Source organism: Dipodomys ordii, unplaced genomic scaffold, assembly GCF_000151885.1.
Source record: "Dipodomys ordii isolate 6190 unplaced genomic scaffold, Dord_2.0 Scaffold75, whole genome shotgun sequence".
NCBI classification, from domain to species: Eukaryota; Metazoa; Chordata; class Mammalia; order Rodentia; family Heteromyidae; genus Dipodomys; species Dipodomys ordii.
The window spans coordinates 1,616,371-1,633,923 of NW_012267291.1; the positions used below are offsets into that span (position 1 = coordinate 1,616,371).

Consider the following 17,553-nt stretch of genomic DNA (forward strand, 5'->3'; position numbering starts at 1 on the left):
GAGCTGAGCGAGGAGGGCCAGTCTGTGCATGCAGGCTGCAGGAGTGGGTTCCGGTGTTGTGAAGCCAAGCGCACAGGAGGTATCAGAGTGAAGGGCCTCTCTGGAAGGGGAGGGAAGGATGCTGCCATTACTCACACAGGCTTGTGTGGAGATATGGGTGTTTGGGGGCTCTGTTATATATAAATCTAAATCACATACGGTGTGCCCATGGCTTGTACTCTGAGGGCCCAGGAATCACTTTCTTGGTGTGCTCTGGAAGGAGTGAAAAAGCACTAAGGAGAATTTATATAACCCCTTGCATAATTCACTCTAGAATATAAAAAGATGTATATATGATGAACAGTGCCTCTTGGAGCTTGGGAGACTGACATGCCAATTAGTGCTGTGTAGTCTGAATCTAACCTGTCTATTTAAATACAGTGTCATAAAAAAGACATTCGGGCTTGATGGTTCCAGGAAAGCCCTGGAGTGGTTGCCTACAGGACATTTTCATGGCTGTAGCTCCTGGTGTCTTAGAAGGCCTCCTAAACTATTTTTCGAGTTGAGAAAAGAAATAGAGCTAAGACTTAAAGAGAAGTTCCGAAATAAAATGTGATTTTTCTTTCATTTCTTGTATTTGAAAAACCAAGACAATAGCAAAGATCAGGAAGGGCAATGGCCTACTTAAAGGAGAAGATAAGTCCTGCGTGGGTGTCCAGAAAAATGACAGAGGAGGCAGGTACTTCAGATGCCACTGTCAGTGGAGAAGGGTGCACACGATTTCCAAAGGGATAAAGCTTTGTGCCAGAACTTTGCCTGGGGGTGGGTGCGGGTGGGGGTGGGCTGCCAAGCAGGTGACCAAGATCCCCTGGGAGCCAGCAGGGCTTGCAGGAGGCACTTCTTCCCAATCACTTCTTACAGAGTTTAACATGAAGGACACTTAATCATACTCTTACTTTATATTCTTTTAATCACCAAATGATAGTTAATTAGTTATTACAGAATCAGAAAAACACTTATGTAAAAGGAGAGATCTAGAGACCAATGGTTTCTAGGATTGGACACCTGCAAAGAGCTTATTTCAATTTCTCAGAAAGGAATCAATATTCACTTTCAGCTAATAAATGATTTTTCTTTTCTGTTCAGTCCTGAAAGTTTTAAAAAATGGTTCTGCGTCATAAGGGAACCAAAAGATTTTTATGGATGGGGTTTGTCTCATTTCCTTGGGAGTCTAGCCTTTTCTCATTAAGCATTAAGAAAGAAAATACAAAATTGATATTAGAGATCATTACTTAGGTTCGTGCAAAACGTATTCAAAGCAAAGCACTGCTCCTCACTTAAATATGTGCCTTTGTATTTCATGGAGTTTGGATTATGGGTCTGAAGTAGGTATCTACTGTGGTAGGCCAAAAGAAATGTGGAAGAAGAGAAGAGGTCCAAGAAATGCAGGAGCACAGTGCCTTGTCACCTGTCCTATGGGCAGAAGTGTGAGAAACACGCCAGACGCCAGCAGTCAGGACCTGATGGAGTGGCCCCAGGGCCCAATGCAGTGCAACGTCACAGTGGGGCTAGAGGCACTGGGACGAGATTCCCAAGACCGTGCTTACCTGGGCACCAAGAAGCAACTTGATCACCTGCATCTATTGACAAAGGTTATGGAGTTGTGTCATTTTTTGGTGAAATAGGACAGACTCTTTCCCCAGCAACCAATGTTGCTTTTTCTAGAATGAGGCAAGCAGCCCCCCCATTCTTAATTTTGTTGTGGAGAAAAGAGGACCAGCAATAGAATGCTGGCATATACTAGGGCAGCGCTGGATGCCCTGGGGCTGTGAAGGTATATAAAATCAAATCAAGTCACCTTCAGGTGGGTATAAGGAGCGCAGTGGGAATATTTTCCAGATGTTTACTGTTTGAATCAAGATGCTAGGAAGACTGAAGTCTGCATGAATTTCACACAAAACATTGTTAGAATTTTTACTAACTGTATTCTGTCTATATGGTTTCAATATGAATAAAATAATTTCAGGTGCTACATATATACAATTGGGAAAGAGGTCTTTTTTTTTTTTCCAAACTCAATTGCAGTTATAATTTCTTCATTAAAAATCTATCCATTTCAAGTAGGGGCTACAAAAAAATAACATTTATTTCTAAAAGTTTGGACTGTTCAGTCAAGGATAGCTCTGAAAACACAATTTAGTTTGAAATTCAAGCTGCTTCATTTCCTATTTAATCTTGTAAATTTCCTTCCCTTACAATACGCAGGTTGGAAGGGTGCCAAATTAGACCAGGAACAAATTTTCACCAACCTCTCTTCAGTGCTTTATTTTTAGATTATATTAAAAACCTCATTAGGCTCCCTGAGGGAAAAGAGTGTTAACCACTAACAGAGGCAGGGGAAAATAAAGGAAACGAAAGACAAGCTAAATTGTTAACAAGGAGAGCACTCTTAAAACAGTTGGGCTGAGGTCTCTGTAAAAGCCCAGAGGCTCAGCACCAGGACCAGGACCAGGCTTGGAGTTTATTCTTTCCCCTCCGGCTAGGAAGGACTAGTCAGGCTTGTCAAGGTGGCATATGTCTTCATTAACATTTCCAGATGGGATGCGCAGGGAAGGAGATGGGGGAGAGGCAGGGAAGGCTGGAAAGATAAGCTAAGTGTTCCATGCCTCTCAACTACATAAGTGTGTTTCAGGGTCTCCTGTGGACAGGCTGAAAGATGGGCGGGCATACGCAAGACTGGGTGCAAGATTAAATGGAGTGTTGAATGAAATGTAGAATTTATTAATGTATTTACATAATTTATCATCTTTAAGCAATGGTCTCATAAATACAGACTACAACTTTACATATGCTAAGCAACAGATACTTGCTTTCCCTCCAAAATACTTACTTGGGTTAAACAGGAAACTGACAGCATTTACACTATGTTCTTTTCTCATTCTCCCTTTTAAACCACTGCTAGGCAGCTTAGAAGATGCATAGCTCAATGTACTCCAGGCCGCTTCTCTACCACCAGCACCTCCATCATGAGTTTCTTTTAGAAGGTGCCAATAATATGTATGGTGACCCATACATGACAGGGTCAGCACAAACCCCGGGTGAGGTGGGCAAGGCTGCTCTCTCTGGCTGCTGACCCACTGGGTAGAACCACAACCAAAGTGCTTCCTGATGTGGTGGGTAAGAAGCTGTTCCCATTGGTCCTGTAAATAATCCATTTCAGCTTCAAATAGCAATAGCCACTCCCCCACCTGTACTGTCCTATCACATTTTAAATGAGACAACTTCCTCTAACAGTGGCAATGGAAACGAAGGAAATTACAATCTTCACAAAGGCTTGTTCCCCAACAAGAACCACAAAAGTGCTAATTTTCCCTTTACAAATGTTACATAATATCTTGATTACAAAACTACCCAGCAATTGAATCCTGTCATCCGTACAACCAGATGTCCCTTCACCAAGGTCAAAAGCCAAGGACGCCAGGGTCCCTTTGCACATCAGAGGGTCTTATCATACTATAAGTCACATGTGGAAACGCCACCACACCTGTCTTCAAAGGGAGAAGGGAACGGTCAATCTCGAAGTCCTTTTGCATAAAGATGACTCAAGAGTGCCAGGTAGACATGGGCAGCGAGGCCCAGCCCTCCTGCGAACACTCACCACTACCTACTGTGTGGCTGGCTTGTCAGCAGCAGCTTCGCTTTGGCTCCGACGTTTGTCTTCGGAGTTTGAAGCCTTTGCCGCCAGAAGGTGGGTTGGCGTCAGTGGACGGAATTCTTCGACCTACACCAACCAGGATGAGAGAGGGGAAAGAATGAGTGCCAACTTCTTACATCTGCTCACTTTCAGACACAATAATTTTGCTGATAACAATTGGCAGGTTTTATCACAGCAAGGCAGTTTAACGAACACTCGACTATAATGGAAAGGAAAACTGCAAAGATGACTGGTACAGAGTGCACACCTACCTTCATCCAACTTCCCCGCAAGTTGGCATCCTACACTGTCCAAGATGTTTGTCAGAACCAAGAAGTCAACATCATCAGCCACCAGGAACACCAGACTCTTTTTAGGTGTCAGTTTTTCCACTCATGTCTTTTTTCTCTCTTTCCTTTTCCTCCCTTAGGTTTCACCAGTTTATCTACTCATGTCTTCTCTCTTTCTCTTTCTCTCTGTCCTTCCCTGTCATTCTTTCTTCTAATTTGCTCAGGGGTCATGTTAATCTCCTCTGTATCGTTCCGGTTTTAGTGCATGTGTGCAAGACAGCCAGTGCACTAATGTCCTATTTGTTTTAGGATCCAAACAAGGGATACCACACAGCAATTAGCAAGCACTTTTAATTCAAACAATTACATATTGAAGACACTTGGTTTTATGTAGCAAACACATTCCCTTTAAAGGATCCCATCAGTACACGCACACCCAGACCTAGCACATGTCTTCCTGATGCACCCCCACAATACATCCAGCCATCCAAGCTCAATCTTGGGCTGCACAGGTAGAAGCAAACAGATGCCCTGCTCCCTTGCTGCCACCGGGCTCCCACCTGATACACTATGGGGATTCTTCTACCAGTGAGGAGCTGCTGCTGCTCTGCCAGCTTCACAATGCGCGCCAGCATTTGTCTACCTGTCCGTCTCCTGAAGAATACTGAGTTTATGCACAAAGCTGCCATGCTATTCACAATGATGAGGGTGTAGGAGAGGTGAAGAGAGTAGAGGTGAGGAGAGAGGAGGTGAAGAGAGAGGAGGTGCCAGGCCACACTATTCGGCCCCCAGGCATCTGTCTAACACATTCTGTACTCCTGGTGTCTACCTAGCACAAATGCAAGAGGGATGTGCAATTTAAATTTTTACAGATGCTGCCAAATTGCTCTCTGAAGAGAGTGCGTCACCAACAATGCATGAGAATGAGCAGGCTTCACTTTACTGCTCTGTGAAGCATGATGTCAATTTTGAGAGAAATCTTCAATCACCCATCCACCTTCCTGGTTAATAACTCCAGGGTCACGTCTTGTACAAAGGCTTCCGGATGCCCCTCTCCACTTCCCAACTCTAACACCTCACACTAAGATCCATCAGGACTCTAGAAGGACTATCACACATTTGTTTTGGGGCCAGTACTGGGGCTTGAACTCAGGGCTTTGTGCTCTTACTTCGCTTTTTTTTTCTTCTCAAAGGTGGTACACTACCACTGAATCATGCCTCTACTTCCAGCTTTTTGCTGGTTAACTGGAGGTAAGAGTCTCAGATTTATATGCTCAGGCCAGTTTCAAACTGTAATTCTCAGATCTCAGCCTACTGAGTAGCTAGGATTACAGATGTGAGCCACTGACATCTGGCTCATGTTAAAACGTATTTGTATCAAGGTTGGGAAATCTTTTTACTACCAAAGCCCATATAGATATTTATAAAATCATTAGTGGGCCATATAAATTTATCAACATAGGCAGACAAGCACAGGTGTCTAACAAGAGCCATACAGGAAGCACACGTGCCTGTCCCATCAGATACCAGGGCCTTGTAAGGGCCAGGATCTACTCAGCACAGTAGCTGTAAACATGGGAAGAATGGATATGTTTCCTGACAGTTTTCAGCTCCTTGGCTGCCAAGTCTTGAACGTCCACTGTTTTGGGCAGTCTGTGACCTGGGAGGCTAGTGTGCACACGTGCACGTGTGTGCTGGTCTTGGGGAACTGTCTTTGAGCTTTTGTGCTCAAGGCAAGCACTCTACCATTTAAGCCACAGCTCCATTTCTGACTTTTTGGCAGTTAACTGGAGATAATCTTGTGGACTTTACTGCCTGGTAGATTTGAGCTGTGATCCTTAGTCTTATACTCCTGAGTAGCTACAACTGCAGATGTAAGCTACTGGTGAGTGGCTATACTATGGTTTCCATACCAACTAGAAAGTGTTCTACAACTTTTCAAATGCTCTTAACACACTGCTGTGAATAAATTACAAACATACTGAAGCCTTATTGAAGCTTCTTGTCATGTTTTCTCCCTAAATGGAAACTGGAAAACAGCTGGCATCACAGAGACAACTGTGAAATGTGACATAATTTTTTTAGAACTAATATTTTCAGAAAAAGGTAACATCTTTGAAATGTTTCTTAAGCATTTATGTTGACCATAAAGGATAATAAGGACAAACTGTATTCAATTAGCGCTAAGAAATTCAGTTCAGGGCTGGGAAGGTGGCTTAGTGGTAGGGTGCTTGCCTAGCATGCATGAAGCCCTGGGTTTGATTTCTTAGTACTCATACACAGAAAGGCTGAAAGTAGTGTTGTGACTCAAGTGGCAGAGTGCTAGTCTTAAGCAAAAGCGGCTCAAGGGACAGTGCCCAGGCCCTGAGATCAAGTACTTGCACCACAAAAATAAATAAATAAATTCAGTTCATCCAAGGATTGATTAAATTATGAAAGTCAAACTATCAAGAAATATTTGCAATATACAGTTAAACAAAAATATATCTAAAATAAAGTACAAATAACACAAAAAACACTGGTAGCCCAATAGAAAAATAGGCCAAAGACTTAACAGTACCTTCCTAAAAAGAATCAGACATTACACAGGTGTATGTAAGTCTCTGGGCAGGTGCTCAATTTATCACTGTCATGGAAACACAGACAGAGAGGGATGGAATCTTATCCAGTGCTGTGGTGTCAGGTATACAACCTGCAGTTTGCAAACAGGCTGTTAGCCATGCTGAACACATGCAAATCCAATGCCCAGGCAATTCTTCTTTTGGGTATAAAGATATCTAACCAAACGGTGCACAGATGTTCACCAAAGGATATGCCTAGAATGTTTAGAACAGTTCCATTTGTAATAGCTCCAAATTGGAAATAACTATTCCAATGCCGCCATAGCAGAATGATAATCACACTATGGGTAATCCCTGCTTTTGCCTTCCCAGCCCTGAGCTTGGCATTAACACATGCCAGCCATGAAAAAGGACATTTTACAGCTAGTGCAATGATACAGATGATCTAAAGGTGGAATATAAAATGAAGTAAGAAGCCAGGTATTGGTGGCTCACGCCTGTAAACCTGGTTACTCAGGAGGCTGAGATCTGAGGATTGTGGTTTGAAGACAGCCAAGGCAGGAGACCATGAAACTTATTTGCAATTAATCACCAAAAAGCTAGAAATGGATCTGTGGCTCAAGTGATAGAATAGCAGGCTCAAGGAAAAAAAAAACTCATGGACAGCACCCAATCCCTGAGATCAAGCCCCAGTATCCCCCCCACACACATTCTCTCTCTCTCTGTCTCTGTCTCAAAAGAAGCCAGATACAAGAGTATGCTTAAAAAAATACCAAATATTGGGCTGGGAAGGTGGCTCAGTGGTAGAGCGCTTGCCTTGCATACCTGAGGCCCTGGGTTCGATTCTTCAGCACCACATAAGCAAAAAGAAAAAAGCCACAAGTGGTGCTGTGGCTCAAGTGGTAGAGCGCTAGCCTTGAGCTGAAGAGCTCAGGGACAGCACCCAGGCCCAGAGTTCAGGCCCCATGACCGTCGGGTCCCCACCCCCCAAAAAAGATACAAAATACAAAATATATGTAAACTAAAATATATGTAACCTAAATCTGAATAGTCAGCACATAGAACAGGGCTACCCTAGGGTAGGAGTAGCTATGTTTCACCCTGGGGGCCAAGCACAGGTTCTATTTTGTGACAACTTGCTGAATACTACACACTTTTCTGTGTGTATATTATACTTCCACACAGTCAGTGTCACAGGTACTGTGCTTACACTATATGACAACACCTGGGGGATAAGCAAAACTTCCATGCTGATTTTTAAAGACTATGGACATATACTTAGTTGGTGCAGTTAAAACGAGCTCCTTGAGCAGGGCAGCCAGGCGCTCTAACACTGACCTGCACTGCTTGTCATATTAATTTTTTTTTTGTTGTTCATGTGACTTGAATTCTGGGCCTGGGCGCTGCCCCTCAGCTCTTCAGCTCAAAGCAAGCACCCTACCACTTAAGCCACAGTACCACTTCCAGTATTCTGGTGGTTCATTGGAGATAAGAGTCTCACGGACTTTCCAGTCCGGGCTGACTTTGAACCGTGATCCTTACATCTCAGCCTTCTGAGTTGCTAGGATTACAGGCATGAGCCACTGGCACATGGGTGTAACACTAGTTTTTACATAAACATTTTCCTGGGGAAGGGAAAGCAGGAGAAAATGAGGGAGAGGATAACACTGAATAGAAATGTACTCATTACCGTACTTCTGTAACTGTAACCCCTCTGTACATCACCTTTACAAAAAAAAAATTATTCCTGCTGAAGCTGGGCAGGGGGCTCATCTGTACTAATAGCTACTTGAAGGTAGAGATTGAGGAATCCTGGCTTGAGATTAGTCTTAGCATAAACATTCCCCAGACTTGGGGCACAGATTTGACAAATAGGAGCACATCAGAATAAAATTACTATACAGTGAAAGACAGAGTTACTAAACTAGAAAGACAGACGACAGACTGGGAGAAAATCTTTACCAGCAAAACATCTAACAAAACATAATATCCAAAATATACAAGGAGCCCCCCAAATTAATACCCTCCCAAAACTAATAAATCAATCAATAAATGGGCAAAGGAGCTTAAGAGAGACATCTTAGAAGAATGGCAAATAAACACATGAGGAAATGCTCAACATCCCTGGCCATAAAGAAAAATGCAAATCAAAGCAACTTTGAGATTCCATCTCGCCCAAGTTAGACTGGTCAACATCAAGAATTGGACAACAATACTGACAGGGATATGGGGTGGTAATGTAAACTAGTACAACCACTTTGGAAAGGTGATTTGAAGGTTCTTCAAAAACTAAACATAGATCTTCCACTCTTGGGTATCTACCCAGAATGGTACAAGTCAGGATACCATAAAGACACCTGTATGTTCATGTTCACTGCTGCACTATTCACAATATCCAAATTATAGAAACAGCCCAGATGCTGTTTACATAAATGTATACATACACACAGACACAGACACACACAGACACAGACACACACACCCACACACAGGAATTTTACTCATCCATTAGGAAGAATAAGATTATGTCATTTGCAGGGAAATGGATGGACCTAGAACAAATCATGTTAAGTGAGATAAGCTAAGCTCAAAGAAAGAAATAGTGTACATTTTCTCTCCTATGTGGACACTGGATCTAAAATATTAACAGGATGTAATTTATATAGGACTCTAGACAATCAGACACAAAGAATCAGACCAAAGGAGGATACCAAGAGGGGAGAAACCTAAAGGTGTAATTTCCATACTATTTATCAAAATGAATTCCAGGAAATGAAAACACGGGTTACTTATGTTGGTGGTGGTGCAGTTTGTGTGTTTTTTTCCTTTTTCTTTTGTCTGTCATGGGGCTTGAACTCAGGGCCTGGGTGCTGTCTCTGAGTACCTTTGCTCAAGGTTAGTACTCTACCATTTTGAGCTATAGCATCACTTCTGGTTTTTGAATGATTAATTGGAGATAAAAGTCTCACCAGGACTTTTCTGCCTGGGCTGCCTTCAAATCAAGATCCTCAGATTTTTTTTTTCCTTTTTGGCTTTTTAGGGAGCACAGGAAGGGAGAAGGGTGGGTGAACAAATGCAGTCATGATAGTCAATATACACTGTATGGAAAATAAACTGCAACTTGTGGGCAGGGAAAGGAGAGGCAAACTGGGGGGACAGTGAAGGAAGGTGTGACAGTGTCCAAAAAATAATTCTCATTACCTAATTTATGAAATGATAACCCCTCTGTACAACTTTAATAATGATAAAATTGTTTTTAAGTAAAAAAAAAATAAGTTAAAAAATTCCTAGCTAAGTGCCGGTGGCTCATGTCTTTAATCCTAGCTACTCAGGAGGCTGAGATCTGAGGATCATGGTTCAAAGCCAGCCCAAGCAGGAAAGTCTGTGAGACTCTGATCTCCAAAAAAACACTAGAAAACCAGAAGTGGCACTGTGGCTCAAATGGTAGAGTGCTTGGTTTGAGCTCAAGAGCTGAGGGGCTGTGCCCAGGCCCAGCGGTCAAGCCCCACAATTGCCAGAAAGAAAAAAAAATTCCTGAGACTCCATTTTAATGAACAGTGAAGTAGCAGGCGCTAAAGTGAGACTATCTAAAAAATAACCAACATATAAAAGACTACCTCAAGTGGAAGAGCTCTTGTCTAACAAGTTTGGGGCCCTGAATTCACCCCCGTAGGACCACTAGAAGAGGGAAAAATTCAAAGGACAATTTTCATTATTGGCATAGTCCTCTATCTTTATATTTAAAAAATAGCAGTAGTTTTAGCATCCAACACCACACAAGCAGATACTAGCCAGAACGTTAAAAACTCCCAAGTCATCCTATGCAGCTTTTTAAGGACATACCTACTATTTACATCTAGGGCAGCAATGAACATTATGTTTTCCAGCCTTCTAGCCAAGGGGCCTCTTTGAAAGTGTCACCAGCAGACCACTGATCACCAAATGTGCCTGCAAAGGACTCTTGAAAAGGATTAATAGCTAAATCATAATGGCAACATAGAATCTAGACCTAAGCCAGGTGCTGGTGGCTCACACCTATAATCTTACTTGGGAGGTTGAAATCAGGGAGGGTCACAGGGTAAAGGCAGCCTGGGCATACACAAGAGTACTTTACAAACAGCTAGGCTCACTGGGGTATACTTGTCCTGTCTGCTGTATTGGAGGCTAAGGTTGGGCAGATCATATTCCAGGACAGTCTGAGCAGGGAAAGTCCTTGAGACTCCCTGTCAATGGAAACAAATTGGATTTAGTGTCGTAAGGAAGGAGAGAAAACTAGCAATCCCCTAGACAAGGATAGAAGAGACTGCTGGGCTTGACAACACGCATACGGTTAAGACACTGCCCCTGCTGCATGCTATCCAACCAGGCTTTCAAATAATGGCATCAGTTGAGGAGCCCAACAACAGATGAGTGGATAGAGGTGGTACACACATGTATACAAAACAAAAACTAGAAACAACCTCAGCAACAGGGCAACTGGAAGCCTACACTCTATCAGCATCCCAGCTGCTCAAGATGATCTCAACTCCCAGGGCTTTTTGCCAGGCCTACTCCACTGGGGCAGTCTATGCTTGGCTCTGGTGGGCACTGAAGTTCATGATCATTCCTCTTCACAAAGATGAAGGGACCTTTCTGCTTCAGCTATCTTAGATCTCAATCACAGTGTGTGCGTGTGTGTGTCTGTCTGTCTGGAACTCAAGGCCTGGGCACTGTCCCTGAGCCTTTTTGCTAAAAGCTAGTGCTCCATCAGTTGAGCCACACTGCCACTTCCAGCTTTTTGGAGTTTAATTGAAGGTCAGAGTCTCACAGATGTTCCCTGGACTGACTTCAAACCATAAACCATAAACATCAGATTTCAGCCTCCTGAGTAGTTATGATTACAGGCATGAGCCATGGTGCCCAGCTCAAAGGATGTGTCTTAAGGGAACCCCCAATCCCAGCCCACCTCTGTAGGGTCTGCCTCAAGGGTCTCAGTTCCAATCCTGCTTCTTCAGAGGACTTCCCTGACCACTTGAAGGCCGGCTCTCATTCCACCCACTGTCATTATGTTCTTTGCATCTCTTGTTATTATCTGAAGTGATCCTTCTTATTTGATGTTTACGCCTGTCTCCCCTGTGTGTTCTGAGAGAGCAAGGGCTGTGTCTATCTTCTTCATGCTATCTCTCTCTGCCCCCCCCCCCCGAGTCTGGAACAGTTCCCAATAAATATTTTGATGAATTTGAATGAAACAAATAAACACAGATATAATCTGTAAGAGGATCCAAAGGCCCGCAGTGCCTCTCTCATCCACCGTCATCATAGTAACACATTACAAAGGGCTGGCAATTGGGAGAGAGACCCTCCAACCTTTTGTCTTGCTTGGTACTAATTTTTGAAGGTGTCCCACATTGAAATTACACCAGCATTTCATTTCCCTTTATTTATTTTGTTTGTTTTTGATGACTTTGGTTGGTTAATTGAAACTCATTTAAGTAGAGAGGATGAGAGATGCCGGCTTCTCTGACCTCAGTGCCCTGTGAGTTATTTATTCCACAGGGACATTCTTTACAGAAGAGCGACAGTCATCAGGCAGCAGTGACAGCAATGACAGGGAAGCCAGCCATTCCTCTTTGAAGTCTCACTTCACCGAGGATGGCGTCAGAGACTGGAAGATTCAAGGAAAGGAAAAAGTCTACAAGGAAGAGAATTCTGTCTGGAATTGCTCTACACAGAGGAAACCCAAGAGGCACAGAGATACTCACTAATTTCTATAAAGAGTTCATTTATGTTTATCGCATTTTTTGCGCTGGTCTCTACAAAAATTGCATGAATGGAATCAGCGTAGTCCTTGGCATCTCTCTCCATGACTTCTCTGGAAGGCAACAAGTGCAAATCAGAAATTCTGAACATTAAGATCTCAATGTCATCCCCTTCTGCCCAGAGGTTAGCCAGTGGATGTCAAAGGACGTCCTTTGGGGGATGAGCCCGGACACATGGTTTTTCTTCCAATTAGGCCACTTCTGTTGTTTAAACAACAAAGAATGCAATGGGATGTTGGGGAATGGCCAGCCTCCTAATCTCTACCTCATTCCTCCAAAAGCCCTTGTTTTGGGAATGATCAATAACCTCCTTTCTGTGTGCTGTAACTCAGTATTACAGGAGCTTGGGGGGGGTGGTGGTGGTGGTACTGATCTTAGACAGTGTCAAGTGTGAGGTGACCCATGTGTAAGTAAATTACATACCTGTCTCTTTACATAATATAATTAGTTTCAAATGCCTGAAGTCTTAATTTTAGCTTGAAACTTCAGGACTCCAACCACATAACAAAAGGAATTTTTCAATGTCACAGATAAAACAGAAGCCAGATTCATACACTGGATATTGCTCATTAAGAGAAGGAACACATAATCGGCATGGTAATCTTGCTGTAATAACTCACCTGACATCGATAAGATCACACTTATTTCCTGCAATGGCAACTACAATATTAGGTGGGCCATGCTGTCGGAGCTCTTTCACCCAGTTCTTTAATGTTGAAAACGTCTCCTGTAATAAAAAGGGAGGATGAGTGGAGACCTGATCGACTAAGAGTGTCCAAAGGCATCTAAGCAAAACAGAGCTAAAGTCTTACTTCTTTTGTGATGTCATAAACGATAACAGCCGCAGCTGACCCTCGGTAGTACATTGGTGCCAAGGCTCGGAACTGCAGAGGGAAAATAAACAACAGAATTGGGGATATTAGTTAAACATGTTCTTTGACTAGACTTTTAAGCCCATTATCCCCACACAAAAGGTAATATTTCTCTTAAGCCACAGAAGATGACATAATGCTTTAAAGAAAATGAACCCTTAATTACAAGAGGCAAAAACTTCTAATGCAACACCAAAATATCTCTCAGAAGATAGTTTCGAGTACAGTTTTATAGGAGTTAAGTATGGTGCTATAAGCAATTGTTTCAGCTAAAAGGCTTTTTAATTGAACTTAGTGTTGTAATTCCCAAATTCATTTGTTCAATAGTCCTTTAAACTCTGGGTTCTCAAACTATGAGGGAGATAAAAAATAATGTGGTAGACAGTTCTCTAGAGAAGTGGCTGCATTGGGGTGTCAGAGGTCATCCTGCAATCCAGATGACAGCTGTCCTTGGCCTAAGTACACAGTTAAATTCACTGTTTGAATGAGTGTAGCTTGATTTTTGGATATCTCATGAAGTTCCTAAGGTGAGGTCTCATTTTGCTCCATGAGCTTGTGCAGCTTCTGTAACCCTCCTCTTCACATGCAATGATGGAATAGAAAAGAAAAATCTTGGTTCCTGGGCATATGTCACACAGAATGGGTTGTCAACATTTAAAGCCAAGTTTACCCATTAACAGAGCCTCTCCATGGGTAGTAGCTCACCCCATATAAAGGCAGGAGCCATCTTTAAAAAGGAGCGTGTGGTACATGCGCAGAATCCACATATACAGTTTGGCCTTGTAACTTCTTATCAATGCCTTACCAGTCTATAAACTTTGGCCTTTAAAATTTCATGCTAGGTGTGCACAGCAAGTGATCAAGAACTGGTGAATGAATGAATGAGAACGTATGCGTGAGGCCAGGCTGAATGTCAGACCCAGGTGTCCATGTGCAGAAATTTAGTCATCTCTGTGAGAGAAACATCTGTCCCTGGGCAAAAGCCTGCTAAATTCCAATATCAAGTTTGGAGAGAAAATAAACAAACAAAGAACTTCAAGCACTACAATCATGTGATGATATCATTAAGTTAAAAATTTGGGCTGTGAAGGTGGCTCAGCGGTAGAGCGCTTGCCTTGCGTTCATGAAGCCCTGGGTTCGATTCCTCAGCACCACATACACAGAAAAAGCCCGAAGTGGCACTGTGGCTCACGTGGTAGAGTGCTAGCCTTCAGCAAAAGCTCAGGGACAGTGCCCAGGCCCTGAGTTTAAGTACCAGGACTGGCAAAAAAAGAAAAAAGAAAAAGACGGTAAGATGTTGGCTTGGCTTCCACAGCCTACAAGGAATGGGGCAGGAGCACAGAGTGGGGCACCAAGGTAAGCCACTGCCCCCATCTTTGATTTACTTCTGATAGCAATGTCTTTTATAGGATTGTGCAGTTTTTGTTTTTTTCTAAGGTAAACGTTCCATTAAGAAAAGCAGAGATCTTAAGCTGTACAGTCTGATAAATCGACAAATGTTCTCCAGAGGATGGACATTCCCATTAGCACAGGTTCTCCAACATCCTGCTTACTGTGTCACTCTTTAACTTTGTCTTTTTATTGAGATGAACATGGCCACTACAACTTTCTTTTTTGCTTATGATTTGCACAGAATACTCATTTCCATGCTCTTACTTCCAACTACCTTGTGTGTGTGTGCCCATACACACACTTAACTCAAGGCCTTGTGCTCTCACTCAGCATCTTTCCCTTACAGCTGGCATCTCACAACTTCAGCCATACGTCATCCACATCGGGCTTTTTGCTAGTTAACTGGAGATTAGTCTCAAGGTTTATCTGCCCAGGCTGGCTTCAAACTGCAACCCTCAGATCTCTGCCTCCTGAGATCTAGCTATTGCTAAGATTACAAGAGCGAGCCATCAGCTTCTTTGAATGGTTAGAGATCATGTAGCTGGGTCCTACAATCTGGTACAACCTGACCACCTCTGCCCTTTAAATCTCAGTTCCTTTACATTTTATGTTCTTATCTGATGTGTCTGGGTGTAGGTGACCATTTACTTTTAACGTTTCTATTCATCTTCTCTTTTCCATTGATTGGATACTTTTTAGAACTCAATTTTTAATACATTAATTCTTTTATTAGTTTTTTAAGCTATGCTTTCTTGTATTATTATTCTTTTTTTTGGGTCGGTAGTGGGGCTTGAATTCTGGGCGTGGGGTTGTCCCTGAGCTCTTCAGTTCAAGGCTAGCAAGCGCTCTACCACTTGATCCACAGTGCCACTTCCGGTTTTCTGGTGGTTTACTGGAGATAAGTCTCACGGCGGACTTTGCTGCCCAGGCTGGCTTAGAACCATGATCCTCAGATCTCAGCTTCCTGAGTGGCTAGAAGTATAGGTATGAGCTACCAGCACTTGCCTCTTGTATTACTTTTAAGAGTTTTCATGTAAAATGTCAGAATCAAGTAAAAGTCAAATTCCTTTTATCCTAGTCTCTGCTGTTGTTATGAAATATTTAAAATGTACATCTACTCTACCGTACAGTTCACTCTTGTAATATTTGCACTAAATGTCCAGCTGCTTTTATAGGTGACAAGAAAAAGAAATGATGGATTTTTAGTGCTTGTTTCTTCTTCCCGGGGCTCCGAGTGTCACTGCTGTCACTTCCCTTCAGTCTGAAAAACTTTCTGGGACTGCTGCTGCTCAATTCTTCCTATTTGTTTTTCTGAAAATGGCTTTGTTTTGATAGATATCTCTGGCAGGCTGACAGTTGTTGTGTTTTCCTTTGCTTTTAGCTTCAACATGTTAAAGATACTGTGCCAGTGGCTTCAGTTCTCCAATGTTTCTGTGGGTAGTCAGCCATTATTTACATTATTCTCCTGAATATGATGTTATCTTTTATCTCTAGTTGTTTCTAAGATTTTTCTTCTCACCTTTGTCTTTCAGTAGTCTGACTATGATTTATCTAGATGGATTTTTGTAGCACTCATGTTTGTTTATGTTCTGAACTGCTTGGATTTATGAGCTGATGTCTGACCACATGTGGCAAGATTTCAGCCATTATTTACTGAAATATATATATATATATATATTTTTTTTTTCCCTATCTCCATTTCTCTCTTCACTCCTCTTGAGCCTCCAATTTCACACATATTAAACTTTGTCTCTATGGTACTGAGTGTTTGTCTGACTTGTCTTATTGCTCATCCTGTGAACTTTTCATCTTAGTTGAGTATTTGTATTTGATTCTCTATATTAGTGTCCATTCTGGGTGAGATTTTAAATCTGTGATTAAGACTATTACTACTTAAAAAACTTTTTTTCAATTACTTTAATTGAATACCTTTATTCTGTATCCACAAATTCCAGTAAGAAGCCACTTTGGGGATTGCATCTACTTGCTGCAGTTCCTTTTCCCATTTCTTCCTAAGTATGGCAATTCTGCTTATGCACTCAACAGCGTGAGTGACACACTGTAGACCTGGTTTCTGTCACTTCTCTAACGAAGGTTAATTTACTGGCTCATCATGCTGAGATCCATTTTGCATAGTTAGGGTGTGTCTACTTGGTATATGCCCTTAGTCCCAGGCCCTGGTTTTTCCCGTAAGGCCTGCACCTCCTCAAGTTTCAATGGACCGCACTCAACTGCAGCTCTGCTGGGCTGGGCAGCATGTGAAATCTCCGTGCAGTCTTATTACTGCTCTGGTGGTTGGTGTGTATGAGGTTTTGTAATGTCTTCTTCCTGTCTTGGGATCAACTAAGCACTTGAAAGAATTTATAAAGAGATTTTCAGGTTGCTGTCCTTGCTGGATTCATCTTTTTCAGGTATTTGCCTCCTCTTCTTCCAACTGCTCTAGCAGCCCCAAACTCTGCTCAAATACCGCAAGCTAGAAGACTCGGCACTCAGCTTGAATCCTAGCTACCTAGTGTCCACAGACTGAGGTGTGTTGACGTGGGACAGTATATATAAAAAGGCGCGTGGCGGCCAGTACGACACACTTTTCGATCCCTGGCTATTTGGTTGCCGTGTAGGGCCTTCAAGTGGTCATTTAAAAATATTTTACATATAGCTGTGGTTTGTGGGATGCGATAAAACTCTCCGTTACTAACACCGAAACTCTTCCCTTCTTTTGGTGTAAAGGGAGAAGACAGAAACATTTGAAGAGACAAAAAAGATGGCTCCAAAGCCAGGCAGATCAGGGGATAGCCAAGTTTTTCTGGCAGGGGCCAGCGAGTAAAAAGCTTCAACAGCTGTGGGCTATGTGATATCTATACTTACACTTAGGTAAATAAAGTAAAGCCCAGACAATAGCCTGGGTTTGGTCCACAGATCACAGTCTGTTGGCCCCAGCTCTCGGTGGCCCTGAGCTCCTATACTCAT

The 17,553-nt window shown here is 42.6% G+C and overlaps 1 protein-coding gene across 1 annotated transcript in view; it reads right to left on the reverse strand.

The window, feature by feature from the left end:
* Nucleotides 1–931: 931 nt before the first annotated feature.
* Nucleotides 932–17,553, reverse strand: part of Rab22a (RAB22A, member RAS oncogene family) — a 56,713-nt gene continuing 40,091 nt past the window's right edge. The window contains exons 4-7 of the mRNA XM_013024289.1: nucleotides 13,135–13,206; nucleotides 12,943–13,049; nucleotides 12,266–12,375; nucleotides 932–3,760 (exon numbers count right to left, since the gene is read on the reverse strand). Coding sequence (XP_012879743.1) covers nucleotides 3,663–3,760; nucleotides 12,266–12,375; nucleotides 12,943–13,049; nucleotides 13,135–13,206 — 387 coding nt within the window. The 3' untranslated portion in view covers nucleotides 932–3,662. The remainder of the gene's footprint in view (nucleotides 3,761–12,265; nucleotides 12,376–12,942; nucleotides 13,050–13,134; nucleotides 13,207–17,553) is intronic.